At 42.2% G+C, this 21,118-nt stretch overlaps 1 protein-coding gene across 1 annotated transcript in view; it reads right to left on the reverse strand.

Annotated features, from left to right (window-relative positions):
• The window catches only part of LOC115799966 (protein NLRC3-like), a 38,567-nt gene extending 20,643 nt beyond the window's left edge, over positions 1 to 17,924 (reverse strand). The window contains exons 1-5 of the mRNA XM_030757270.1: positions 17,846 to 17,924; positions 17,523 to 17,654; positions 16,533 to 16,634; positions 15,440 to 15,675; positions 13,439 to 15,317 (exon numbers count right to left, since the gene is read on the reverse strand). Coding sequence (XP_030613130.1) covers positions 13,439 to 15,317; positions 15,440 to 15,675; positions 16,533 to 16,634; positions 17,523 to 17,654; positions 17,846 to 17,877 — 2,381 coding nt within the window. The 5' untranslated portion in view covers positions 17,878 to 17,924. The remainder of the gene's footprint in view (positions 1 to 13,438; positions 15,318 to 15,439; positions 15,676 to 16,532; positions 16,635 to 17,522; positions 17,655 to 17,845) is intronic.
• Positions 17,925 to 21,118: the final 3,194 nt, after the last annotated feature.

Consider the following 21,118-nt stretch of genomic DNA (forward strand, 5'->3'; position numbering starts at 1 on the left):
CTTTGTTAATCCTGAGCTGAGATTCACCTCAGAGTCAGTTAACATGGTAACCTGCTTTCTGGCAGGTTTAGTTCACCAAACTCTGAGAGTCTCTCTCTGACTCCTCCCCCTGCTGCACCTGAACCACCTGTCTGACCCTCTGACTCAAAGTCAAAGGTCAGAGCGGAGCCCATCAATCTGCAGGTTCTTACACTGAAATCCCAGTTAGACGTTAGTTTGTTGTATTTGTGCTTTTATGATGGTTCAGGTGTGTGAGGGCCGAGACAGCGATGACATCACAGGTTTATTATGACCTCAGCATCAAATCTATATTCTCCATCTGTGTAACTGTGCAGTGATGCAGCTGCAGACTGTCAGCTCCTCTGAAACATTTGCTGTAGCATCTGTTTAAATCACACTGATCTGTATGAAGCTTTGGACACAGAACTCTGATCAATGATCAGTTATCCTGTTGGAATGAGTTCTCATCATTAAATGCTGCCAAACAACATTTTAAAGCTTCAGAGTCTGAACCTTGAACTGCGACATATTTTCCTCTGAAATCACCTAAATCAGTTTGAGTGGGTCGACCCAGAGCCGATCCACCTGAACGCATCACAGGCTCAGTAACAGGTCAGAGCAGCTCTGCATCACAATCTACTCACAAGAGAGAGAACGATCCCAGCTTCTGTCAGAGTACACTGATTTATGAGGGCAGTAAAAATATGATGACATATTTCTATGGCTGGAAATATAATTATAATACTTCATAGTTCATAATTCACAGATATATCATAAACAGGCGGTGAAATGCATGTTGGGAATGACCGTGCATCTGTGTCAGCAGAGTTCAGATGAAATTGTGAACTTTTTCATGAAAATTTTTCCTTTTTATTGAAAAAAATGCTTTTATATACAGTGATCAGGGTGATTTTTAAATGAAAATAAGACCAGCTCTTTTACCCAGAATGACTCAGTACAGCGTGTAGATTTGTCCTTTCCATCCACATGGCCAAAATGCACTGCTGTGGACTGCGGTGGAAATCACTATTTCATTTTGTTTGTATATTTTTAATTCCTTCAAAAATAACTGAAAACAATATTTGTCTTAAACACTGGCATGCTTCCTCCCAGGTGACGTTGTAACTGCACGATAGGTGTTTGCAGAGTGTACAGAGTCAGCTGTTTGCAGCCTGACAGTGAAAGCAGAATGAGAAAGAAAGCAGGCCAGCCGTGCTGCTCGGGTCCCCCACTTATAATAATGAAGAAGTATTGCAGTTGGTGAATGAATATTGCACTAGTGAATGAATGCTGGATATTACACAATATAGGAGTGATAGATATTGTTCAGTATGAATAATATAATATTGCACAGAGATGTGGGTGTTGCACAGTTACAGTGGGTGAGTGTGAGGTCAGGGTGGTGATTGCTCTGGTGAAGAAACTGTTCTTGAGTCTGTTTGTTCTGGCTTTGATGCATCTGTAGCTCCTGCCAGAGGGCAGCAGGTCAGAGGTCAAAGCCAGGGTGTGAGCTGTCCTTGATGATGTTCCTGCTCTGCTGAGGCAGCGGGAGGTGAAGATGTCCATCAGGGAGGGGAGAGGGCAGCCAACGATTCTTTGTGCTGTCTTGACTACCTTCTGAACAGTGGCAGATGCTGGTCTTTCAAAGAGGGGAAGCTCAATTTCGGCCTACATCATAAAATGTATCAGTTTATTTATACAGCAGCACCCGCTGGACAGAAACTGCGATAGAAGCCACAGAGTGATAGAAGTCAGTCTCCAAACACAAGCAGCTACAAAAAACCACCAGAAATAGAAGCTCGATTTGTCTCTAGTCGTTTTTAACAAAGAAAATGCCACTAAGACGATTAGGAAAGTCTCTGGTTCAACTCAGAACAGAATGAAAATTTAAAAATTCTCCGACGGATGTTTACACCAAAAGATCGCTGATTCGCTCATTTCGCTGTCAATCAAAAAGGGATTCAGCCTCAGACAGATCATCCAATCATCATGCAGAAGCTGAGCGTCCGGGCCGGCCGAGGCCAGCCCACTGCCCCATAGACCCCCAGAGACGCTGAGTGTCCGATGGGCGGGACAAAGCCCAGCAATTATCCAATGACTCGTCTCGTTTCGCTGCAGTCTTTGCTTCACTATTGAACTCTGTAGACGCTCAGTGTCCACACTGTTTAAAGCACTGTGAAGCTGCGGGAATGAGTGAGAGGAAAGCCGCGTCGTTACCAGTGATAAGAAGCTGATTCTGAACAAAAGTTGAGCGCGTTGTAGCGCACATTTAGTCAATGACATGTACACACAACAGTATATATTTGATCACTTATTTTTTGACATTTTAGGGGAAGCTGAGCTTCCCTTGCAGTCTTAGAGCAATCGCCTCTGCTCAGAAGCTTCACCCTGTCTGCCTCAGTGCAGCTGCCGTACCATACTGTGATACAGTACGTCAGCAGGCTCTCAATGGATGAGCGGTAGAAGGTCAGAAGCAGTAAGCCAGCAGTCTGAGAGAGAAGTGCTCTGTTGGGGTGATATGAGACTATGAGGTCTTTGAGATAAGATGGTGCCTGATTATTCAAGACCTTGTATGTGAGGAGAAGGATTTTAAATTCTATTCTAGATTTAACAGGGAGCCAATGAAGAGAAGCCAATATGGGAGAAATCTGCTCTCTCTTTCTAGTCCCTGTCAGTACTCTAGCTGCAGCATTTTGGATCAGCTGAAGGCTTTTCAGGGAGCTTTTAGGACAGTCTGATAATAATGAATTACAATAGTCCAGCCTAGAAGTAATAAATGCATGAATGAGCTTTTCAGCATCACTCTGAGAAAGGATGTTTCTAATTTTAGAAATATTGCACAAATGCAAAAAAGCGGTCCTACATATTTGTTTAATATGTGCATTGAAGGACAAATCCTGGTCAAAAATGACTCCAAGATTACTCACAGTGTTACTGGAGGCCAAAGTAATGCCATCCAGAGTAAGTATCTGGTTAGACACCATGTTTCTAAGATTTGTGGGGCCGATTTCAAGAATTTCAGTTTGATCTGAATAGAGGGGAAGGGGGCTGGGTCAGTCCTGTGCTTCCTGAAGTCGATGATGATCTCTTTGGTTTTCATGGTGTTCAGCTCAGGTTGTTCTCTGAACACCAGGCTGTCAGCTTCAGGACCTCCTCTCTGTAAGCTGCCTCATCTCCCTTTGAGATGAGTCCAACCACTGTGGTGTCGTCAGCAAATTTGACGATGAGGTTGTTATTGTGGGCCGGACTGCAGTCATGGGTGTCTCAACACATTTACTGAGCTGGCTAGAACTCTGCTGACTGAAGGAAGGAATTTGTTCATTCAGTCTGTTTATATGTTTATTTGCACAGAGTACTGGATGTACAGGAGTACACACAGGAGGAAGTACTTTGGTGAAGTCTACTTCACTGCAGACTGGCTTTGTAAAGAATAAATCAGCCTTTTGCTGTTTTTGTTCTGATCTTTTCTGTTTACATTTCAATAGCACAGCTGTGAGTCTTTGTTATGGAGGAAAAAAGCATCAATTTATTTGAGGAGCATTATTATTTAAATATGCCAATAGTTTATTTTGAGCAGTTTCTCATGTACATCTACAGCTGAATGTTAATAAAAGTGTCTGTGTGACATTTGGGACATGTAGCTTTGACTCAGAAGGGCCTTTTTGCTTATACCTTTGGGAAGAAAAATATCGAGATATATTTCATATATCGCCATTCAGGTAAAACTTACTGAGATATTACTTTTGGTCCATATCGCCCAGTCCTACCTCATCTTCACTCAAACATTCCCAACATCTCCAGGATCAGACATTTTTCCATCAGTGAGCTTTTCCAACACGACCAATGATCGATCATTGATCACTGATCAGTGTGTTCTGTGTCAGCAGCTTCATCCAGATCAGTGTGATCTAACAGTGATGCTGCAGTAACTACAGTAAATGTTTCAGAGGAACTGACTGCAGCTGCCTCATTATAAATGCGTGACATCATCGCTGTCTCCGTCCTTACAGCCTGTTGACGAGTGAACGACTGTAAAAGCTTCATGTTACAAAAATAACAAACTAACGTCTAACTGGGATTTCAGAGCTTGTAGAAACATAAACGTCTGCAGATGAATTCGCTCCTCTGACGCTCTGACAGCCACTTTATGAAGGAGGAAATGAATGGGAGTGTCAGACAGGTGGTTTAGGTGCAGCAGGAGGGGCGGAGTCAGAGAGACACTCAGAGTTTGTTGGATAAAACCCGCCAGGTTAGGGTCACAGAGGCTGTTACCATGATAACTGGCTCAGAGTTGGAGTTAGCTCTTTCTGGAACTGAAAACCCGAGTTTCCTCATTTTAGGGTTACAAACAAGAGTTGGAGCTAAACCTGCTTCCTGGAATAGGCCCCAGAACACGACCACAAGGTAATTGACAGATTTGCTGCAAGGTGGGATCTGCACCATCCACAACACAAGCACCACAGCACTGCCAGTATAGCCAGTATAACCAGTATAACCAGTATTTCCTGTGTCGGCCTGAATAATTCAGATTCAGTCTGAAGCTGAACATTTTCTGTTTGCTCTGGGCTGTAATGAGCCAGTCTGACCAGAGTCAGGGATGTAGAATTAGGCAGGGATAATAGAGACACATTCCTGCCAATAAGAGATAACGTCTGTTATGTCCCGGCCAATCACGGGGCAGGATTAGCTGAGTGTGACCTTTGCTCCTCATCACTGCTAAAGCCCTGATTCTACCCTAACCCTTTGAATACATGTACAGGATCTGATAACTGCCATTACATATCTATTTATTTATTATTTGTTTAATTTATGTATTTATTTATGATTTATTTATATATTTATTTTCAATAGACTGCAGAAGTGTTCTAGATTTCAAAGTATTCACTGCTCTTTAAGTGCAGTAAATTCAGTGTGTTTCCAGTCAGTGAGTAATCGTGTTAAATAATCATGATTTCATTGACCAAAATAATTGTGATTATGATGTTTTCCATCATCAGCCTGAAACACGACACAGCAGGAAGTTTGAACCCAAACCTTCTTCCTGTCAGCTGACAGAGCTAACCGCAGCCCCACCCCGACCTCAGGACAAATACTGCATTTTATTCTTCTTAGTACATGGGAACCTACACTAACATGTCCTGGTAAAACACTGCCACCTACTGGTGAAGGTATTAGCTACAGATTCTGATTACAGTGTGTCCATTTAATTCTTACCATAAAATAATCAGTTTGCTGTTTTCAGAAGTGTTTTATTCTCAGTTAGTTTGAAGTCTGTCAAACACTGAAGTACGGCTGCAGCGATTCATCGAGGAACTGAAATAACTCGATTATAAAAAATCTTCGACTCAGTTTTTGCTTCGATTCTTTGTTTAAGGTGTCACCGTGGAAACGTGAGTGTTTCTCCCACATTTACACTAAAAATAGACGTGCAGTAGAAATGTGAATGAAAGCCAGAGGAGCCCACAGTCGTCTCTACGTGAACATTAATAACACAGCAGCAGGTACCGTGCTGCTGTAGTTCAACACAAAACCATTTCTAATCCTATAATTCCTTCAGTTAATTGAGTAATAAATAGAATAACCAATACCAATAAAATAACCAATAGCTGCAGCCCTACACTGAAGACAGCTCTCTGCTCTCTTCTCAATGATACAATCATACTGTAATAAGCTGTTTGACTGGCAGCGTTTTTATGGCAGTGATGGTGCCATGGGGGGCAGGTGAGGCAGTGCCTGCCCTGTCATTTTGACAAGTAAAATACTAACATTGATAAAAGAAAATACATTTGACCAGTTGACAGTTCTATAAAACTGTTTTCTGAATTATTTCAGCACTTTAATGGTCCAAATCACGGAATTTATGCATCACCTGTTCAAACACATGGAAGAAATGCCGGGCGAGGCAGTGCAGTGCTGTGGATCACCTTTGGGGGCGCTGTGTCACATACAATAATGAAGCAGACGGTTAGCGCATGCCCATTGCTGTCTCTCTTTATATCGCCTATATACATGTTTGATTACACATGTGCTGCACATGCTGATGTTCCACAGTCTGTCTAATATACAGAATGAATGTGTGTGACATGTTTATTCTTTGTGATCGGTCATAAACGCACAGTGAAAATACACAGGGGGAGACAGGAAGTACCATGGCGCACCAATAGGGGGCAGTGCTGCGGCAGTGCTGCCCCGCAGGGAGAAGGATAGGCGAATGGACTTCATCTTCAAATAAAGGTCAGATAGTACATGTTTTATGTTATTTATTTAAAAAGAGAAACACCCCCCCCCCCCCAAAAAAAATAAATAAAAATAGCTTGACCTTACATTAAATATTTTCTTTTTCTTGCCATCATTGTTGAACAGTATGGACTTGATTAAAGCATAATTATTCATTAGCATAATTAAAATTGAAATATAAGCTTCTATTTATGGTTCTTATACACTGATAAAAATATCCTGCCCTATCGACATAATAAAATTAAGGCAACTATTTGCATAATTTATTTATGTTGATCAAGCAAGACTGTTCTGTGTTTCTGTTTCTTCAGCTCTCAGTGGAGACGGTCACACTTTTCTTCTCTTCCAGCCCTTCCTTTTTCCCCTGCTTTGCTGCTTAGAGCCTCTCTTCACACAACTTCACACAATTTATAATTATGGATCTGGTCAGCTGGGCTCTCAATGCCATTGTTTTGATCAAATTTTCACCATGAGGAGATTGGGGGAAGGAGAACCCTATTCCCTCTTATCAACTGACATTCCAGCTGGCTATGTTATGGATTCCTGTGTGGTGTGGAAGATGACGTGCCTGGCCGTATTGTCAATGGAATATACACACACATTTGGTTTATTGACACTGGGATTTCTCTGAATTGGACCTGGAGATACCTGGCTTGTCGTTGCAATTCAGGAAGTCTAGGCAGCTGTCTGGCCTTGGTAAGGCTGCTTATGACGGGAATGCAGAAAGGTACAGACTCAAACTCAGACTCTGTATATCTGGAGCTGATTCTGAGGGGTAAGATCTTGGAGATGTATGTATCTGTTTCTGCACGGCGAAGGAACGAACCAAGAAGATTCGGATGAATTGGATTTTTCGCCACAGAGAGGTGCCAGTAAGACTGAAGCCTGTCAACAAATTAATCAGTACAGTCTGCACCAAAACAATTGTAGAATCAGAAATTTGGCTCCCTGGCGGCCTTGGACTGCCGCTTATCTCATTCTTCTCCAGGATGTTTTGTAAACAGATGCTCTTCTTCTGACCTGTGTTGGACTGATCTCCCTGACCTAGCTGCTGATGAACTCTACATTTTATCAGAACTGTTAGCTGAGGAGGGAGTTTGAGTCAGCCCCACAGTAGCCCAACCCCCCCTCTCCCGCCTCCGCTGGCTCCCCTGTCCCTGACCCTAACCCACCCTAGTGCTCCCATGCTATATGTTTCTGCTCTGTCGCAGAGGTTTTTGTAACCTTATACTGTGTATATGCATATGTATACAAAGTATGAGATGATTTTTTTCCTCACTCATCCATATATGTTTTCACTATTGTTTCTGTCTTTTTAATGGCAGCACCTCCAAAAGGGGGGCAGCATGGCCACAGTTCACCTATCTCCCCATGTTTGTTCTGTTTGTCTTCTTGGATGATGTTCTGTCAACTGTAATTTCCCCATTGTGGGATCAATAAAGTATCATCATCATCAAGTACTTATTTATTTCTTTACATGAAATATAAAATCCAAGTAAAGTGAATTTAATTTTGTCAAGTAGATTAAGCAAAACTAAACTTTGTATAAATCACTCAACTTTTTCAATGTAGTAAATTAAATTAGCAAGTCAAAGCAACTTCATTGCATTATGTAGATCAAACAAAAAAACCTTTGTATAAATTACTTAATTTTGTTAAATGTATTTAATGATTTTTCTTAAGTAGAATTAACTTGATTTTTGCATGTACATGTAAAGCAAAAGTATTTGGTAAATGGACTAGATCTTATATAATGCTTTTCTAATCTGTGTGAGCACTCATACAACACATTTACCACTTCACAGCAATTCATACAAGTGCTTCTATGAGTTATTGTCTAACATTCACACTCCAATGCTTGCATTGGAGAGCAACTTGCCCAAGGATACTTTGGCACGCAACCCAGGAATTGAACCGCTGACCTTCTGATCAGTAGGTGACCTGCTCTACCGCCTGAGCTACAGCTAATTTTATATTCATATTTATTTTTAGATATCTAAAAGTGAAATTTATTGAATTTATAACAGATTGAGCACAAATATTCTATTATTCTATTCACTATTTTACTATTCCTAGCATAAAATGAGAGTTGTTATTTTAAAGTAGCATTTCATATTGAACATGTATTCAATCTTATCTGAATTGCATGCCTGATAATGACAAAAACTTCATAAGCAAAGGAGTGATATTGGGGGGAAAAAAAGCATTTCTCATGTTAGAAATTATCACTTTTTTTTAATTTTGAATATGCAAATATGTGAACAACACACCAAAAAAACTGAAATTTTGTCTCCCCTAGACGTGCCAGACCGATTGACAAAGATGTGTAGTATGAAAGCAAAAAGAGGGGTAACAAACAAAAAGAGGAAAGGCTTCCAAGCCATCAGGATCTTTTTTCTGTATCAGAATAGAAACACATACAACAACAAATCAAAACAGCACGTATAAAAAAAAAGATGCTTTTTCCCAAACTTTCTCCTATCAAAGGAGAACGAATCATTTGAATCTTCTAGAAACATTTGACAAGTAAAACAAGAGGCAACAGAGTAAAGAACTGCTGACTCATGTGTTCAGTTCTGCTCCCTGGCTTCAACATGAGCTCCACAAATCAAGTAGCTAGCTCAAGCAATTATACAAAATACAAGCTAAATAAAAGCACTGAGATTAAAGTGGTTTCCACGGGTAGAACAGAGGAAACATAAAATACAACCAATCAGGCTCAAAAACAACTGTGAGCAGAAACAAGGTCTGTGGCAGTTTATTGCAAACATTTAATAATTCTATTAAACACTGTACATGGAGCAATGATTGTTAAAAAAAAGAAAAAAGCTATATGTGTGTGTGTGTGTTTGTGTGTGTGTGTGTGAAGTACATACACAATTTAAGTCCATTTTGCATTGGCAGAGAAAATGTATTTACGAAAGGCATATCAATTGCATTTCAATATTAACCTACATTCCTCAGGGTTTACAACTTAAGAAGACATCCATGTAGATATCATGATAGAAATGATCGAGCCTCTGTCTCATTGAGAGGATAAACTCCTCATCCCCTTCAAGTCCATGCAGCAACTTGCATATCCCTGGTAATGGACATGTTTCTCCCTGCTGGCCATGATGCGAGGATCTGGAAGAGGACCTGCAAAGTGACATATGTCAATTTTAACATAGATTTCATTTTGTCATGTGACCTTTCATACTATGACAGTCACACTAATCACCTCCCTGTACATGTTTGTAATGCAAAATAACTCTTTTAATAGTTAGTTTAAGCTGCTGCAAAATTTAATAGTAAAACTTTATTATAAATTGGCAAGGATAATATACAGGACATATATGGAAAGCAATACATACTATTCACTCTTATGTTCATCTTGGAAATGCATTACCATCTTTAAATAGCTGGGGGCTCATATATATATATGTGTGTGTGTGTGCGTTCCATGTATGCCCTGCCTGCTAGCATCTTGCACCCTGCTGTTATGTGCTGGATTGTCTCAGGGGCATCTCTGTACAGCCTGCACCTGGGGTCCTGCCTGGTGTGGTAGACCCCAGCCTGTATTGAGCTCGTACTTAGAGCTTGCTCTTGTGCTGCCATGATTAGTGCCTCTGTGCTGTCTGTCAGTCCAGCCTTGTCCAGCCATTGGTAGGATTTCTCTATGTCAGCCACTTCTTCTATCTGCTGGTGGTACATGCCATGCAGAGGCCTGTCCTTCCATGATGGTTCCTGTTCTTCTTCTTCTTCTTTCTCGAGTTTCTGCTGCCTGAGGTACTCACTAAGCACATGATCCTTTGTGGCCATCTTCCTGATGTATTCATGGATCTTCATTGTTTCATCTAGGACAGTGGTTCTGACACTCACTAGTCCTCGGCCACCTTCCTTCCGCTTAGCTTACAGTCTCAGGGTGCTGGATTTGGGGTGAAACCCTCCATGCATGGTGAGGAGCTTCTTGTCTTAACATCAGTGGCTTCCATCTCCTCCTTTGGCCAGCTTATTATCCCAGCAGGGTATCTGACAACTGGCAGGGCGTAGGTGTTGATAGCCCGGATCTTGTTCTTCCCATTCAGCTGACTCTTCAGGACTTGCCTTACTCTCTGCGGGTACTTGGAGGTTGCAGCTTTCCTAGCGGCCTCTTCATGGTTCCCATTTGCCTGTGGGATTCCAAGGTACTTGTAGCTGTCCTCAATGTCTGCAATGTTGCCTTCTGGTAGTGTAATCCCCTCAGTTCTGACTACTTTTCCTCTCTTAGTTACCATCCGACTACACTTCTCCAGTTCGAATGACATGCCGATATCATTGCTGTAGATCCTGGTGGTATGGATCAGTGAATCGATATCTCGTTCACTCTTAGCTTACAGCTTGATGTCATCCATGTACAGGAGGTGGCTGATATTTGCTCCATTCCATAGTCAGTATCCGTAGCCAGTCTTGTTGATGATCTGGCTGAGGGGATTCAGGCCTATGCAGAACAGCAGTGGGGACAGAGCATCTCCTTGGTAAATCCCACACTTGATGTTGACTTGTGCAATGGGCTTGGAGTTGGCCTCTAGTGTTGTTCTCCACATACCCATTGAGTGAAGGCTCTTAGGGTCCTGTTGATCTTATACAGTTCTAGGCATTCCAGGATCCATGTGTGCGGCATCAAGTCATAGGCTTTCTTGTAGTCAATCCAGGCGGAGCACAGGGTGGTCAGTCTGGTCTTACAGTCTCGAGTGACTGCTTTATCTACTAGTAGCTGGTGTTTTGCTCCCCTGGTCTCTCTGCCCATCCCTTTCTGGGCCTCGCTCATGTATTGTGCTACATGCCTACTCATCTTAGCTGCTATGATGCCTGACAGGAGTTTCCATGTTGTACTGAGGCAGGTTATGGGCCGGTAGTTGGATGGGACTGGTCCCTTCTGGGGGTCCTTGGAGATCAGGACCATCCAGCCCTCAGTCACCCATTCTGGGTGCGTCTTAGTCTCTAGCAGCTGGTTCATTTGTGCTGCCAGGCGCTTGTGGAGTGCAGTTAGCTTTTTTAGCCAGTAGGTGTGAATCATATCAGGGCCTGGTGCTGTCCAGCTCTTCATGTGTGAGACTGTTTCTTGGATGCCTGCCACTGTGATGGTTACTGGGGCCTGTTCTGGGAGGTTGCTGTGGTCTGCTCTTAGATCCACTAGCCACTGAGCATTGGTATTGTGTGAAGCATCCTTCTCCCATATGTTCTTCCAGTATTGCTCCGTCTCCAGCCTCGGTGGGGGTGCTATACTCATATTGTTCCCCTCATATTGTTTTGTATAATAGTAGGATCCCCCCTACATGTGTTTTATTATCTGAAGAGATTTTTTTTTTTTTAGGAATAGAAACTTTTTTAGAAAGACTCTCTGGTTCCCCTTCCATATATATTTATATATATATATATATATATATATATACATATATATATATATATATATATATATATATATATATATATATATATATATATATATATATATATATATATATATATATATATATATAATTTTGTTGAAAATATTTCTTTATTTACTGTTAATCTATTAGCATAACTCGTTTTTCAAGTAGCGATTTAGATGACTGGGGGATGTATGAATGTGACTGATGCCTGGGTCTTCTAGGTTCTTGTTTGTCTGCTGTGTTTATCTTGTGACATCAGTTGGCTCACCGTGCGCCGTTCATCCTCGCTCAAGCTGTTCAGCCTGGGATAAGCGTTTAACTTCTTAGGACTCGGTGTAGTAGCGGGTGGACAGTAATAAAGGCGCCGGTGTGTGGTGTCTGTCTGTAGGCAACCGAAACTGCAGGACGCTCAGGCAAACACCGGGAAAACACATTTAACTGCCAAATAACAAACGATTGCGTATTTATGGTGACGGGTTGCAACCCTGGATATACTATAAGGATCTAATCAAGATTAGAGCCTAAAGATGTTCTAGTTGCAATGCAGAAAGGTCACATAATGTTAGCTAGCTAACAAACTGACTAATGCTATCCTAGCATATTAATTAATAGCTAGAAAAGACAAAAACACGTACCTCCATGACGTTCAATGAAGAATTTGTAGCCTTTGTCCAGTTTTGAACGTGTTGTCTGCATGTCATAGTATATCCCAATACCGTATTTGTGGCAAATGTATTGGACTGCGTCCATCCACCGGAAGTAAAGATCCCCAGCATCGAGGCCAAACACAAGTTGTGTGACGTCATGTAAAAAGGGTCTACAGTAATCCCTCACTTATCGCGGGTGTTACGTCCCAGGATCACCCGCGATAAGTGAAAATCCGCGAAGTAGGGACGCTATATTTATTTCAATACTTATACATTATTTTAGTAGTTATATACTATTTTAAGTTTTTATAAACCCTCCCCACACACTTATACACCAAATATATACATTACTGTACAACACGTACTACGCATATGAAGAACGAGTACCGCAAAAACCCGCGAAACAGCGAAAATACCGCAATAAATATTTTACACTAATATTGATTGATAACCCGTGAAACAGCAAGTCTGCGAAAAGCGAACCGCGAAGTAGCGAAGGATTACTGTAAACCAAATGAACAACACAGATGAAACGCAGTAAAGATAACAAGATTATTTTTTGTTGTGTAGATGAACTTAAAAACATTGGCTCCTAGTATTTGAACAATTTACTTTCTAAAAAAAAATTACAATGTCTTGTATCTTGAACAAATGTGTTTGACCTCATTACTATGTATATTTGTGTAAAGATACTAACTTGATTTTTTATTGTTGATTTCACAGATTCAGTTATGTTAGATTTACTTCACCACAGAATCATTTTTATCAGTGTATGTGAACATCGGACACCAGGTGAGTCAGTGCCTCACCTGTCACAAACCTCACCGCACATCACTGGTTTATGGAGATGTCTGCATTTATTTTATACAATCAGCAGCAAACTGATCTCCACCACCATCATCTCTGTCCTCCACCCAGGTGTACTGAGGTGTCATGACTCTAACCCCCCTCCATCTTTCAGTGGCCTCAGACGACTCCCTTTACTGAGTGAAAATACTGCAAGAAAAACTACTGATGTTAGCTTCAGCCAGTTAGCATCACTGATTCCTGCAGTATGAAATTAAAACTAATGAGAGTCATGTAGTCCTGTGACTATGTGAAGAACTATAATACTAATCTACTCTGATGAATGATGTTAATTAGCACATATGGACTCACCGAGCCTTTCTGCAGTTCCTCACAGCTGGAATCAGTCTCTGTCGTCCCTGCTTTGATGTGTTATACTTGTGCAGGTCCAACTCATCCAGAACCTCCTCTGACATCTGCAGCATGTAGGCCAGAGCTGAGCAGTGGATCTCAGAGAGTTTCTTCTCTGATCTGTTCCCTGACTTCAGGAACTTCTGGATCTCCTGATGTACTGAGAGGTTGTTCATCTCCATCAGACAGTAGAAGATGTTGATGCTTCTGTCAGGAGAGATTTTATCACTGTTCATCTTCTTCAGGTTCTTGATGACTCTCTGGATGGTTGCTGGACTGTTCTCTGTCTGACCCAGCAGACCTCCTAAGAGTCTCTGGTTGGACTCCAGAGAGAGGCCATGAAGGAAGCGAACAAACAGGTCCAGGTGGCCATTTTTACTCTGGAGGGATTTCTCCATGACTCTCTTTAGAAACACACACTCAGATGAGCTGTCATCATCATCATCATCAACATCATCATCAGATGAAGAATAATAAGGATTATCCTCACAGTCTCTCCGCAAGACGTTCTTGTTCTTATGTTCCCAGTCTTTTCCCAGAAAGCCCTCCAGCACCTCTGTCTTCCTGTTGGTGTAACAGTGGAACATGTAGACTGCAGCCAGAAACTCCTGAATGCTCAGATGAACAAAGCTGTAGACTGATTTCTGGAAGATCACACACTCTCTTTTGAAGATCTCTGTACAAACTCCTGAGTACACTGAGACCTCTGTAACATCCAGACCACACTGCTCCAGGTCTTCTTGGTAGAACATGATGTTTCCTTTCTCCAGATGTTCAAACGCCAGCTTCTCCAGTTTCAGAAGAACTTCCCTGTCAGCCTCTGTCAGCTCCTGTGGACTCGTCTCATGTCCCTCATGGTACTTGTTCTTCTTCCTCTTTGTCTGAACCAGCAGGAAGTGTGAGTACATGTCAGTCAGGGTCTTGGGCAGCTCTCCTCTCTGCTCTGTAGTCAACATGTGCTCCAGAACTGTAGCAGTGATCCAGCAGAAGACTGGGATTCTGCACATGATGTGGAGGATCCTGGATGTCTTCATGTGGGAGATGATTCTGCTGGACAGCTCTTCATCACTGAATCTCCTCCTGAAGTACTCCTCCTTCTGGGTGTCAGTGAAGCCTCGTACTTCTGTCAGCCTGTCAACACATCTAGGAGGGATCTGATTGGCTGCTGCAGGTCGGGAAGTTATCCAGACGAGAGCCGAGGGAAGCAGCTTCCCCTCGATGAGGTTTGTCAGCAGCTCGCTGACTGATGACTTCTGTGTGAAATCAGACACGAGCTTCCTGTTGGTGAAATCCAATGAAAGTCTGCTTTCATCCAGGCCGTCAAAGATGAACAGAAGCTTCCAGACAGCGAGCTTCTCTGCTGGGACCTTCTGTAATGTTGGATGGAAAACATGGAGCAGCTCCAGAAGACTGTACTGCTGATCTCTGATCAGGTTCAGCTCCCTGAATGAAAGCAGCATCACCACACTGACATGTTGGTTCTCCAAGCCCTCTGCCCAGTCCAGACTGAACTTCTGCACTGAGAAGGTTTTTCCAACGCCAGCAACGCCGTTGGTCAGAACCACTCTGATGGGTCTCTGTTGGTCAGGGAAGGCTTTAAAGATGTCGTGGCACCTGATTGGTCTGTCATGGAGGGCGTCCATCTTGGAAGCTGTCTCCAGCTGCCTCACCTCATGTTGGGTATGAACCTCTTCACTCTGTTCCTCTGTGATGTAGAGCTCAGTGTAGATCCTGTTCAGGAGGGTTCCACTTCCTGTTTCATCACTTCCTTCAGTCACACGTTCACATCTGCTCCTCAGACTGATCTTATGTTCATCTAAAACCTCCTGCAGACCAGCATCTGCTGAAAGACAGAAAAACACCGAGACTAAAGAGAAAGAAAATTCTGAAATGTGTCAACAACACAACAAGAAGTCCAGTTTTCAGAAATGAGTCCATCAGCAGACAGATGTTCAGTCTTACTTTGTCCACAGCTGCTCTGACTGGCTGTCTGCAGTCCAGCTCTGGTTCTGGGTCTTTTTCCACACTGGGGACAGGAGGAGTCTCCTGATGAAGCAGACTGGTCCCAGTATGAGGAGATGCACTGTCTGCAGAACCAGTGTCCACAGCTGGTAGAGACCGGATCCTTCAGGACGTCCTGACACGAAACACACCAGGACGGCCGCTCCTCCACACAGACCCCGCTCCTCTTCCTCTCTCTGTGAACACATTTCTTTATGACTAAAATCATTTGCTGACTGTTGCTGACAAAGATCCAGATGTGAGGACACTGTGCAGAAGCTCGGATGGTCACAGAGAACAGGAAAAGTGGAGCTACTTTTCTGTTTGAATCCAGCATTCAGGCTGGAACCAAAGTGATGCTTCCTTTGATCTCAGCAGCACTAATGAACTGCTTTTCCTGTCTGATTAAACACTGAGTGATCTGCCTGCAGATACTGAATACTTTCAAATTGTTTCTGACACAAAATAAACAGGGTTTCATTTGTTCCTGAGCCAATCAGTTTGTTTGAGATTAAAGTTAAGCTTCATAACAGGAAAGTTTTATTTAAACTTAATGTCTCACTGAAGCCCCGTCAGGACATTTGGAAATGAATAATTGGCTTATATTTACTTGTGGATGCAACAATGTTGCAGTTCCTCAAGGAATAAATAATTAAAAACAAACAGAGAGCCAAAATTTGGGCTCCATTTTAACAGCTGTGCTTTGCAGTCTCACAGTTGCTAGGTGACAGAGCTACACTGAGGTAATGGCATGAACACCTGTATGAAGGTGAGACCGTCCAGTTTAACAGCTGCTCACTTCTGGCCTATGAAGGATGCAGCTCCTGAACTGGGACACAGCTGATGTCCTTCACTGTTTCACAGAAGAACCCAAATAAACAGATGAGAGAAACTTGATCATCATCATCATCATCATAATGCATGTTTACAGTATGAGGAACAAAAAGTAGCTGAAGCTTTCAGTGTCTGCTGTGACCTCACTGTGGAACAATTAATGCTGAAAATGATAAAGTGGTCACAAACTTACAAACACCAAAATAAGCAGTTCTCTTACACTGTTGCTGCAGCTTCATCACTGAAGTGTGGAGGTTTGTCTTTGGACCCATCACTCCTCACAGACACACAGCTGGATACTGGAGACTGTGACCTCTGACCTCTGCAAACACAAACAGATTTTATTCACATCACTTACTGAGTGATTCTAAATTCTGTTGAGGTTCAGACTCTGAACAGCTCTTTGTAATCAGATTACATTCAGACTCTGCAGCTGCATTTAAAACATCTGGTTCAGTTTTAGAGTCTTAAAGTTGTTTCTGCCTCATCTTCACTCAAACATTCACATCATCTCCAACATCCACCAGTGAGACATTTTTCCATCAGTGATTCCAACATAATATATGATCGATTATTGATCAGTGTGATTTAAACAGTGATGCTACAACAGTGGTTCTGACCTTTGACCTCATGTCCACTTCACCAGATGAGAATTTCACTAGTAGCTACCGGCTAATGTATGCTAACGTCCTCGTTCCGCAGTGAGAATTAATCCCAGCAGGGGGAGGAGTCAGAGAGACACTCAGAGTTTGGTGAAGAAAACCTGCCAGCGAGCAGGTTAGGGTCACAGAGTCTGTTACCATGGTTACTGACTCTGAGATTAAGTTAACTCTCTTGTTGGCTAAATCAGAGCCTGTGAGCCTATGATTTGGGCTAAAATGCCCCTTTTAGATGGGTTAGATGCTGCCAGCCCCGCCCCTTTCATGTGAACACACAGGATAAACCCTGGGTTAACTCAGCGAGCTGATAACCAGCTTCATTTATCCTGATCACCAATGTTAGAATAAGTGAATCCAGATAACACACAGAGCCTGGGTATGTTGAACTCTCTTTGTAGTGCACGGCCCATTTTTATGCAACGATCCAGCTAAAAAACTGCAGTCAGTGCTTTTTCCAATAAAAGCAGCCATTAGGGATAAATGATGATGTCAGAGGTAGAACACATTTTTATAAATGACCTTTGATCTCTGTGAGTCAGCAGTTCTCTTACTTTGTCAGCTCAGGTCCATGATTGAAGAGCATTGTTGGCACAGCTTCATTACTGAAGCCTGGAGGTCTGTCTTTGGAGCAGTCACTCCTCATAGAGAGACAGCTGGGTGCTGGAGACTGTGACCTCTGACCTCTGTAAATACAAAAATCTATTAATGTCACATCAATTACTGATCAATAGTATCAGGAAACCCATATAAGCAGCACAGTATGAAGGTAAAATTTTGCATGGCTTCATTAAATCCAATAAAGTTATTGGAGAAAAAGAAAAATGAGCTGATAATTATTTAAAATTATTTTCACAAATATATTCAGTTCTCTTACATTGTCAGCTCAGGTCCATGATTGATGAACATTGTTGGTGGAGCTTCATTACTGAACTGTGGAGGTCTGTCTTTGGAGCAGTCACTCCTCAGAGACACACAGCTGGGTGCTGCAGATGGTGCTCTGTGCTCCTTCTCCTCCATCTTCTGGATGGCTGTAAGGCTATAATTACATTTACAGATGTAGTTAAACATTTTTATTTGTTCATTATTATTTTATGCAGTTCACAGTTACTGACTGATCCATGTGAACCGTGTTCACTGAAAGGATGCTTTTATTTTATTTATTTTATGTTCTTCACACAGCAGATGTTCTCTCAGCTCTGTGAGGTTCAGAGTTCAGTCAAAGCCTGTTGTTGGAGCTTCAGCACATTTGAGCATTAAATGCAAAACTTCTTGTTAACATTTCTGTGATCTGTTGATTGTTTTTAATGAGGGAGAGAAGGATCTCCTTTCCTTTCATGAAGGATGCTCCAGTGTATCCTTTGCTAAATAACCTGAAGCTGCTTTCCTTGTTTAGAGTATGTGAACAACTCTGATTATGGCTGCAGATACTTGGCCTACATATGATTAAATTAGATTAGATTAGATTAGATTGAACTTTATTGTCATTGTACACAAGTATACAACAAAAACACCCATCCAAGAGAAGACAAACAACAGAACAAACAGAGTACATATAGCATATATCATGGGAGCACTAGGGTGGGGAGGGGCAGGGATGGAAGGAAGCCAGCGGAGCAAGAGAGGGGGTCGGGCTACTGTGGGCTGACTCCCCCCGCTAACAGTTCTGATAAGATGTAGAGTTCACAGCAGCTAGGTCAGGGAGATCAGTCCAACACAGGTCAGAAGAAGACAGGATGGTGTGGTGTGGAGCATCTGTTTACAAAACATCCTGGAGAAGAATGAGATAAGCGGCAGTCCAAGGCTGCCAGGGAGCCAAATTTCTGATTCTACAATTGTTTTGGTGCAGACTGTACTGATTAATTTGTTGACAGCCTTTAGTCTTTCTGGCACCTCTCAGCAGCGAAAAATCCGATCTTCTGAATGTTCTTGGTTTGTTCCTTCGCTGTGCAGAAACAGATACATCTCCAAGATCTTACCCCTCCAAATCAGCTCCAGATATACAGTCTGAGTTTGAGTCTGTACCTTCCTGCATGCCCATCATAAGCAGCCGTACCAAGGCCCAGACAGCTGCCTAGACTTCCTGAATTTTGTGAAGAGAGGCTCTAAGCAGCAAAGCAGGGTAAAAAGGAAGGGCTGGGGAGAGAAGAAAAGTGCTGAAGAAAAAAAAAACTGTTCAAGCACTACCCTGTGCATGTGTGAAAGGGCAGCATCATCTGTCCTTACAATTCATAAACTGATTTTGTCTTTCAGTTTAGAAAATAGAAGACTGAAATATTTATAAGTAATTTATAAGATGATAAAAAGCAGTTCCTGCATGATCAGAAGGAAACAGCTGCTCAGGAGACAAGACTGAAAAAACAGGAAGTAAAACAGTGACTCACTGCAGTTTATAAAATAAAAGACTTGAAAATTGGATTCCTGCATGTTTGCGAAAGAGAAAAGAAAGAGTCACAAGACAAAACAGGAAGTAAAACAGGCTACATTCACAGTGCAGCCTGAAGAGACCCAATTCCAATGTTTTGTGAAATCTGATTTTTTTTGCGTGGTCGTTCACATTTTCAAATATATGCGACCTGGATGTGATCTGTGTGTGAACTGCAGATAAACCTAAAAGTGTCCTACATGCGCAGTAGTGGACACGATAACATCACACGTAGTGAACGTGGTCAATCTTTGCGGAAGTAAGTTTGTTTTCCTTCCCGCGTCCTTGTAACGGGATGCAGAATAGTGACGTTTGTCGAGTATCAATGAGGTGCAGGTCGGATAAATGCGACCTGGCCGTACACACACAGGTCACATTTGAAAAGATCGGATACTTTATCAGATTTAGGACCACATATCCAAGTGGCCTGGGTCACATTTGAAAAAATCAAATCTGTGTTGTTCAGACTGGCATGAAAAGATCGGATACAGGTCGCATGAGGGCAACAAAATCAGAATTGGGTCACTTCAGGCTACAGTGTGAACGTAGCCACAGATGTAGCTGAAATTAACGTTGGTCTTATTGATGTTTGTTCAGTTTCAGCTCATGAAGAGACAAACTGCACTGGATGCTGTGCTGCATGAAAACCTGCTGACAGTCATGATGGTCTGAACCTGAGCAGTCAAGCTACAACAGCAGGGATGAGTTTGCAGAGCTCTCATCTGTCATGATCCTGGGCCAGTGGCCCTAGGCGCCTTGTTTGAGTTATGTTTTTCAGTTCTGAGTTAGGATTTTAGGTTACTATGATTTTCTGTTATAGTGTATCTGTTGTCATGCCTTAGTCTTTTGTATCTTGTCGTGTGTGTTGTTTTGTTATATTCTTCAGGTTGTGTTTCTGATAGTTCCGTTTCTCAGTTATTGTTTGGTGATCTGTTTAGTTATTTATGTATTCTGGTTTTTCCATGTATCTTGTCTGTTTTGCTCCCATATTTTGGCCCGTCTGTGTTTAGTTTTCCTTCCCATTGTTTCCTTGTGTAATGTTTGATTCCCTCTGTCAGGTTTTCTGTGTTAAGTCTGAATGTATTTGGTTAGGTCACTTCCTGTTTACCTTGTGTTCATTGTGCCTCGTGTTCAGGTTTACTTCCCCTGTCTCGTCAGTGTATTTCGTTCACCTGTGTTCTCACCTGTTGCCCATTCCCTCGTTATCCCTTTGTGTTTCACTCATTTTTTTGTCGCGTCCTCGTCTCTGCATGATTAGTGTTGTCTTCACTGCCCTACTGTGTGCTTCATGTTTCATACCATGTTCTTATGTCCATAGGTATGCTTATGTTTATGTTTAGTAATAGGTACTGCTGGCACCCGTCCAGACTGTGTTAAATAAAATCCAAGCTAACGTAACCTCTTGCCTCTGAGTCCTGCATTGGGGTCCTCTGCCTTGCCTGCACCAGCAGAACGTGACACTCATCATCTTCTCTGTAACACTCACCACAGCATCCACAGCACCCACAGCATCACCCTCAGCTTTCTATGCAATGAACTGCATTAATTTTGGCAATATGAACAAATGTTCAGTATAAAAATTTTAAAAGACGTGCATTTTTCAAAGCTCTGCTGAGGCTGAAGAAGCATCATCAGTGATCCACCAATCAGAGCACAGAATGCTGTAGAAGAAGGCAATGCTCAGCCTCCATCTTTATACAGAGAAACAGTTCAAGCTTCACACAC

Source organism: Archocentrus centrarchus, chromosome 20 (assembly GCF_007364275.1).
Source record: "Archocentrus centrarchus isolate MPI-CPG fArcCen1 chromosome 20, fArcCen1, whole genome shotgun sequence".
NCBI classification, from domain to species: domain Eukaryota; kingdom Metazoa; phylum Chordata; class Actinopteri; order Cichliformes; family Cichlidae; genus Archocentrus; species Archocentrus centrarchus.